General features: G+C 61.1%; 1 protein-coding gene across 1 annotated transcript in view; it reads left to right on the forward strand.

The window, feature by feature from the left end:
- Nucleotides 1-3,022, forward strand: part of PPP1R37 (protein phosphatase 1, regulatory subunit 37) — a 55,606-nt gene extending 52,584 nt beyond the window's left edge. The window contains exons 9-13 of the mRNA XM_011975085.1: nucleotides 590-731; nucleotides 829-995; nucleotides 1,095-1,791; nucleotides 2,129-2,219; nucleotides 2,310-3,022. Of these exons, the coding sequence (XP_011830475.1) occupies nucleotides 590-731; nucleotides 829-995; nucleotides 1,095-1,791; nucleotides 2,129-2,211 (1,089 nt within the window). The 3' untranslated portion in view covers nucleotides 2,212-2,219; nucleotides 2,310-3,022. The remainder of the gene's footprint in view (nucleotides 1-589; nucleotides 732-828; nucleotides 996-1,094; nucleotides 1,792-2,128; nucleotides 2,220-2,309) is intronic.
- Nucleotides 3,023-7,789: the final 4,767 nt, after the last annotated feature.

Consider the following 7,789-nt stretch of genomic DNA (forward strand, 5'->3'; position numbering starts at 1 on the left):
CTGCCTCAGCCTCCCAAGTAGCTGGGACTACAGGTGCCCGCCACCACACCTAGCTAATTTTTATATTTTTAGTAGAGATGGGGTTTCACCATGTTGGCCAGGCCGGTCTTGAAGTCCTGACCTCAAGTGATTCCCCCTGCCTTGGCCTCCGAAAGTATTGGAATTATGAGTGTAAGTCACCGCACCTGGGTTTCAGTTTTTACGCGGTGCTTAAAGCAAGCCAAGCAGGCACAGAGACTCTCAGGGTGAGCACTGGTGTGCCCAAACCCTGGGTAAGAGTCGCCCGCCTTAGGGGCTTCAGGGCGCTCAAGGTCCAGGCCCTGGCCATGGGCTCAGGCTGTTGGGGGTAGGGACTGACTGGGTGCCTGGGAGTGGACAGAGGACCTGGCATTTGGGAAGACTTCAGGCACAAAAGGGACTTCAGGCCAGGCCTGAGGCAGGGCAGGACGACGCCGGTGCTCAACGCGCAGGCGCGCCAAGGAAAAGGAACGCCCGACCCTGGCTCTCTTCACGCTTTTCCTGACTCGGCGTCCTGGGCCCTCCTCCGCCACCAAGGCTCCCTCCTCACCCTTACGCCCCCTGCCTCCAGCCGCACACTCAGAGCCTGGAGACGCTGAACCTGGGCCACAACCCCATCGGGAACGAGGGTGTGCGGCACCTCAAGAACGGGCTCATCAGCAACCGCAGCGTGCTGCGCCTGGGGCTGGCCTCCACCAAGCTCACGTGCGAGGGTAGGGTACGGGGCCGGCCCGGGTGCGGGCTGCTGGGCTCAGCGGGGCGGCCAGCCGGGTGTGGGGCCCGTGGCCAGCCCCTGCGGTGCCCCCCCAGGCGCGGTGGCGGTGGCGGAGTTCATCGCTGAGAGCCCCCGCCTCCTGAGACTGGACCTTCGGGAGAACGAGATCAAGACAGGCGGGCTCATGGCACTGTCGTTGGCCCTCAAGGTGAACCACTCACTGCTGCGCCTGGACCTCGACCGTGAGCCCAAGAAGGAGGCGGTAAGCAGGGGACGGCCCTGCAGCCCTGGGGCGGGCGGGCGGGTGGAAGGCCGGGTGGTGGGGCCGGCCTGAGAGCCCTAGCCAGGCCTCCTGCCACAGGTGAAGAGCTTCATCGAGACGCAGAAGGCGTTGTTGGCCGAGATCCAGAACGGCTGCAAGCGCAACTTGGTGCTGGCGCGGGAGCGGGAGGAGAAGGAGCAGCCGCCGCCGCTGTTGGCCTCCATGCCTGAGACCACCGCCACCGAGCCCCAGCCCGACGATGAGCCCGCTGCTGGGGTGCAGAACGGGGCCCCCAGCCCCGCACCCAGCCCGGACTCAGACTCAGACTCGGACTCGGATGGGGAGGATGAGGAGGAAGAGGAAGGGGAGAGGGATGAGACCCCCTGTCCTGCCCTGGTGCCCCCCACGGACTCCCTGGGCCCTGGGGACAGGAGTCCCCCAGGCAGCCCCTCCACACCCACTGAGCAGCGGATTTCCGTGTCCAGCCCAGGCCGGGGCCACAAGGTGTTTGTGGTGACCCGGGTGGAGAGCCCACCCGAGAGGGCAGAGCCCCCTTCGTCCCCCATCCCTCCTTCTCCCCCGCCCCCTCCCTCCCCACCCGCCTCACCTTCCCTACCACCTGCCGGGGCCATTGTCACCCGGGACACAGGGTCCTCTGAGTCTCAGCAACCACCGGAGCCGCCTCAGTCAGGGCCATCGCTGCCCAACGGCCTGAAGCCCGAGTTCGCCCTGGCACTGCCCCCTGAGCCACCCCCGGGGCCTGAGGTCAAGGGGGGCAGCTGCGGCCTGGAGCACGGTGAGAGGGGCCCTAGGGCAAGTGATGAGGGGCCCTGGGTGCTGTGTGTGACCTCAGGCAAGCCCCTGTCTGTTGTGGGCCTCAGTTTCCCCTCTTTAAAATGGTTCTCGCAGGGGCCAGCACAAGTGGGGCTTGGTTTTCATGTACACCGCGCTTCCCTTGGGTCCTGGGAGCTATTCCTGGGGTGGGGCATGTAAGGTGTGTTGCCTTGAGCCTGACCATCTCAGCGGTCTCTGGGCCCTCTGCAGGCCCCGAGGGTCTGGCTGGGGACAGGCTGGGGACAGGTTGTATTTGCCCCACCCGCCTGACGGGGCTGCTGGCCCATCCTCCTACACAGAACTGAGCTGCTCCAAGAATGAGAAGGAGCTTGAGGAGCTGCTTCTGGAAGCCAGTCAGGAATCCGGGCAGGAGACACTGTGACACTTTAGGTGAGGCCAGGCCCGGGGCCCAGGGCACTGGGGAGGAGATGAGAGAGCCCCCAGCTCTGACAGTCTCTCCCGCAATCTCTCCTCCCCAAGTTCCCTTTTTCCGGTCGGTCTGCGATGAGCTGAGGCCAGAGCCATGAGAATCTGCTCACCTTCCCCCCAGCCTTCCTGAGGCCCAGGATGCCAGGGGTGGGGGCCATTCTGGGGCCCCCCTCCCCCCACAGCAACACTACAAGGGGTGCAGGAGCTACAGGGAGCGGCCCTCCCCGTACGACTCAGGCACTTCTGTTTATGAGCCCACCACTGGAAGACTCTGGGGGTGAATGGGAGGAGGGGGAGCAGGAGGAGTTCTTCAAGGACATCAGGCGCCTGTTCTGGAGGGGCCAGGCTTGCCCTGCAGAGGGCAGGGGTCCTGGGTGGTGGTGGGATGGTCCCCTGTGGCCCTGGGCACAGGGCCGAGCAGGCAGCCTGGTGCCGGAGGAGCGGTGCGTGCTGGTGGTGGTTGACACGCGCAGAACAGCCCCAGACAGTGCAGGCCGGGCGGGGTGGGGGGATGGGAGCAGAGGATCAGAGCTTTCTTTCTCAAGTGCAATAAATCTATCAGGGAGCTGGGGCGGGAGCAGCCGGCACTCCGGGACCCTGCTGTCCAGGCCACTGGAGGCTGCGCCCTGAGAGGCACTACAACCCGTTGGGGGCGGGTGGCATGGGTGTGGGTGTGGGTGAGGGTGGGCAGAGGGCTGGGGCTACTCCTGTCGGTGCAACTCTGTTCACACCTTTTCTAATAAACTGGGGCTGGGTTCACTTTGCCGGATGTCTGCTTCATGCGGATACTAGGGGTGGTTGCTGGCGGGGGGAGCTGGGTGCAGGCCATCACAGCTCCTGGTTACAGAGTGTCTGCCAGGGCTCAGGAGGTTGGCCAGGCATTACTGCATCTTCCCCCACAGTCCCGTCTTCTCTGTGTCCATGCTCCGGTGTCTCATACAGCCACCGCCCAGCCAGGCCAGTTTATACCCATCCTTTCTGCAGGGAGAGACAGGCCCCAGATACCTCCTGGCTTCAGGTCTAGGGTCTCAGGATGCTGGATACGGAGTGGCTCTGCCCAGTTGCCCGTCGCTCAACGGGAGCAGATCCCAGCCTGTCCCCGGCAGCCCTGGGTGTCGTGCTGGTGGGAGTGTGCCCGGGGCCCAGCCAGCGCCGCAGGAGGCTGTTAACAGGGCGGCTTGTTCCCCTTTGCCAGCAGGGGCCATGGTGGGCTGTTGCCCGTTTCCGAGAGGTCTGTTTTTCCCTTTAGGAAATGAGGGAGCAGGCCAGGCGTGGTGGCCCATACCTGTAATCCCAGCACTTTGGGAGGCCGAGGTGGGAGGATCACTTGAACCCAGGAATTTGACACCAACCTGGGCAACATGGTGAAACCCCATCTCCATAGAAAATACAGAAATTAGCTGGGTGTGGTGGCGCATGCCTGTAGTCCCAGCCACTCAGGAAGCTGAGTCGGGAGGATCTCTTGAACCCAGGAGGTTGAGGCTGCAGTGAGGTGTGATTGCACTGCTGCATTTCAGCCTTAGCAACAGTAAGATCCTGTCTCAAAAAAAAAAATGAGAAAACAAGCATTTCTGGGCCACCCATCCCCTTTCTCGTGTGGGAGGCTGACATGGATGGAGGTGGTGGTGTGGTGACATCACAAGAACCACAGTCGCTGGCTGGAGTCCTGGTGTCACTCAGCTCCTGCGCACACCAAGGAGTCCCCTGCCCGCAGCCACCCTGGCCTCTGTGAGGAGCACCTTAGGAACCCACTGCTGGCTTGCTGTTTGGTCCCTTGCAGCTGTAAGTGTCGTCACTGCTCCCCAGGTCAGCCACCGCTAGGACTTGGGCGAAGGACTTAGGGAAGCTACACAGAACGGCCGCCAGCAGCCCGCAGCACCCTTCCCATCCCTGCACAGCCAGCCTGTCCCCAGCTCTGCTAATGTGCAGTGTGGCCATGGGTGAAGGGAAGAAGGGGCCCCTCCTGGCCATCGTGGATCCAGCCCGTCTAGGTGAGGCCAGAGCGGGTGAGGCCAGAGTGTGTGAGGCTTTTGCTTCAAGGTACTGAAGCCGTCCTTCGCCTGGTTCAGGTCAGCACAGTGCCCCAAAGATCTTCAGAGGCCCTTGGTCAATATTAGCTGTTGCTCATGGTCTCAGCCTCTGTGGAGGCAGCTGTGTTGGGGTCTCTTGGCCGTCTGCCTCCCCACCCCAGGTGGGGTCAGCTAGGAGAGGGACAGGGATCCTCTTCCCAGCCTGTCCCTTGATTTGCTTTCATTAAAATTGAGCTTGGAGTGAGGAACTGGCCCCTTTCCCGGGGCTTGAATTGTGTCTCCCACAAAAAAAGATGTTTAAAGTCCTTACCTCCAGTACCCTAGAATGTGAGCTCACTTAGAAACAGGGTTTTTACAAAGGTACTCAAGTTAAAATGAGGACATTCGCGTGGGCCCTACTCCAGTCTGATTGGTGTCCTTATTAAAAGGGGCATTTGGGCACAGGGAGACCGCCACGTGAAGACAGAGGATGGGGTGATGCCTTTGCAAGCCAGGGAGTGTGGAGATGGCCAGCAATGCGCCAGGAGCAGGGAGCAGGCACAGAGGGCCCCCCTTCATCTGGAACTTGTCGCCTCCAGAAGCGGGAGACGATACATTTGTCCTTCAAAGGCACGTGGTCTGTCGGACTGCGATAGAGCAGCTCTAGAAACCGCAGCCGTATCTTGACACCCCAGCCTGGTGCGCTCCCGATTTTCTGAGGGCTCCCAGATGGAGGACTGGAAGCTGAGAGGATCCTCCCTGCCGTCTTGTCTTCCCCTTCCCTTCAGCCACCCGTGTTGCCCGAGCTTGTCACGTTTTGCTAGCCTTTGCTGAAGATGTAGGGGGTCTGTTTCATTCAAGATCTCAGTGTCCTAACACAGGAGATGCTTATCGTTACACGTGGATGTTCAGAGTAGCAGGCAGCTCTTCACCAAGTTATTCCTGGATCCAGGCCCCTTTGAAGCTCTTAGAGCTCTGTTGCTCCCCAGGGCCTCACGGGTCTCGGATCAAGTGGGCAGATGGGGGAAGGGAGTGGAGAAGGGAAACCTGCTCCCTAACTCATTGCTGGGAAAGGTGCACACATCAGCCGTGCTCCCGTTTTGTTGGTGACAACCGGTCCCGTGGCTTTACACAGGTGCAAGTTCTCAGAGCAGCTCCGCGTAAAGATACAGTGGCCAACAGTTTGGCCACAGCTTGGTACCACGTAACAGAGGCTACAGCTTTTTTTTTTTTTTTTTTTTTGGTCAATCGGAGTCTCACTTTGCCACCTAGGCTGGAGTGCAGTGGCACCATCTCGGCTCACTCCAGCCACCGCTTCCCGGGTTCAAGCGATCCTCCCACCTCAGCCTCCTGAGTAGCTGGGATTACAGGTGTGCATCACCATGCCCAGCTAAATTTTCTTTGTATTTTTATTAGAGACAGGGTTTCACCATGTTGGCCAGGCTGATGCAGCTTCTTACTGAGGCATGGGGGGCTTCAGTCCTGCCCCCACCTCCAGCCAAGTCTACACGTTAGCATCTCTCACAGCACCCCACTCCTGGTAACAGTGAAAATTTATTTTCAGCCTGGATTCCAGGTGGTAAGAAACAAAACCAACTGAAACTGGCTTAGAGGAGGCTAAAGGGATATACTGACCCCAACCACACATCTACAGAAACAGACTTAACGGTGTCACAGGCCCCATGCCTCTCCCTCAGAGGCCAACTCTCCCTGACAGCTAGGAAACAGCTCCCAGGAGGTCCAGGTGTATCACCAGCTTAGCCAGGCCGGGAATGGGAAACAGCACCTCTGCTTGCTCAACTCCAGGGAAGATCCTGGAGGGCCACCACTGACCCGCATGCACCTGTGACAACTGCTGTGGCCAGAGGATTCTGGTGCTGCAGCCAGACCTGGATGCCATGCCCAGCCTTGGAGCTAAAGAACTGTGAGGTCAGTGACCCCAGTCCCATGGCCTGAGGGTGTGTGCCTTTGCAGAGCTCTCAGGTTCCTCGGGGACTGTCCCCTCTGCCAGCCTCAGGGCCCTGGCTCAGAAGCCACACCCTCAGCCTCATCGCAGGGTGTGTTCAGTGTTGGCCCTTGGAGTCCCTGCCGGCACACACTTGGAACTGGGTCAGGCACCCCAGGGCCTGAGCGTGTGGCTGAACATTTGACCAATGAGGAATCGGGAACTGCCCAGAGGAGTGACACCCACCCCAGCCCAGGGCTCTGTCCAGAGGAAAGGTGGGGAGCCCTAGTGTAACCCCCCTGGCTGGCTGTGGCTTGGGTCCTGTATGTCCCCATCTCTGCCCAAATTCCCTGTCCTCATCAAAGGGCTGATGCAGTAGCTTCAGTGTCAGTGACTAACCAGTGGTCCTTAGGTGGCCCTGGAGTGACTCATAAGGCAGGTACCCTGTGGACAGTTATTTGTCTGAGGGAGGTTAGTGCCACCCACCCCAACTGGCTGAGGTGCCAGTGAGGTCTAATTAACCCATTACATTGAGAATGAGAGCCACCCTAGGGGTGGAGCAGCCTGCTGAGGTCACTGAGGTCACCCTCGGAAATGCCAGCTCCTGCCCTACTCACAGAGGGGCAGGCTAGGGCATGGGGACAAGAACTGGGATTCCCTGAGGCCTGGGCGCTCCATGTTGCCTGAGTCAACCCCGCCCATCCACCTGTCATCTCCCAGCTCTGCAGCCTCGTCCACCGCCCCCACAGCCTCTCCTGCCACGGAGATGCCAGATGAGAAGGCCAGCATGGCGCAGAGGAGGAAGTGGGCTTGACAGGACGGGGCAGGCCTGGTCCCTGGTCGGATCAGGATGCAGAGAGCAACTCGGGGCTCTCAACACCTCCATTTATTGCACGTACATCCTGAGTTCCTCATTGGTCCTTATGTGCCTGCTCTCATGCTGCCACCGGCTCGCCGCCCCACTCCTGGAGGCTCTGTCCACGGCTCTGGCTTAGATTCACCTGGGGGTGTGGCCCTCACAGGGCTCATTGGGACCCTGGGTTCAGTCCAGCCGCCTATTCCCCCATCTGGGCAGATAGAGGAACTCTTGCCTCCTGCTGCCCGCCAAGTCCTCCATTCAAGGCCCACCTGGGCTGGATTGCCCTGGACGGAAGAGCGCGCAGGCCACCGGCCATAGCTTGCCCCTGTGGGTCAAGTCCCCAGCGTGGTGGCCTTCGCTAGCTTGCCCTGCGGCACGGCCCGACGGAGGCGCCCTGGAGGTGCTGTTGGTCCGGTGGGCAGCGTGGGGGGCATCGCGGGCAGGGGACTTGGGCGGGCTGGGCGGCTTGAGCGCGCTGACGGCTCGGATGAGACCCATGCGCCGGCGGATTGAGTGGTCCAGGTTGACCGTGCAGCGCAGCAGGCTCTGCGCCTCGGCCACGGTGAAGGGGAAGTCGGCGCCCAGGAAGCGCTCGAAGAGCTCAGGGTCGCCGTCCAGGTCGAGTACGTTCTGCAACGCCTTGGTCATAGTGTGCAGCTCGCGGCTGTTGTCGCGGAACACGTCCCAGAGGCGCGCGCGGCCCTCGGGCGCGCCCCCC

This window comes from Mandrillus leucophaeus, unplaced genomic scaffold (assembly GCF_000951045.1).
Source record: "Mandrillus leucophaeus isolate KB7577 unplaced genomic scaffold, Mleu.le_1.0 Scaffold151, whole genome shotgun sequence".
Lineage (NCBI taxonomy): Eukaryota > Metazoa > Chordata > Mammalia > Primates > Cercopithecidae > Mandrillus > Mandrillus leucophaeus.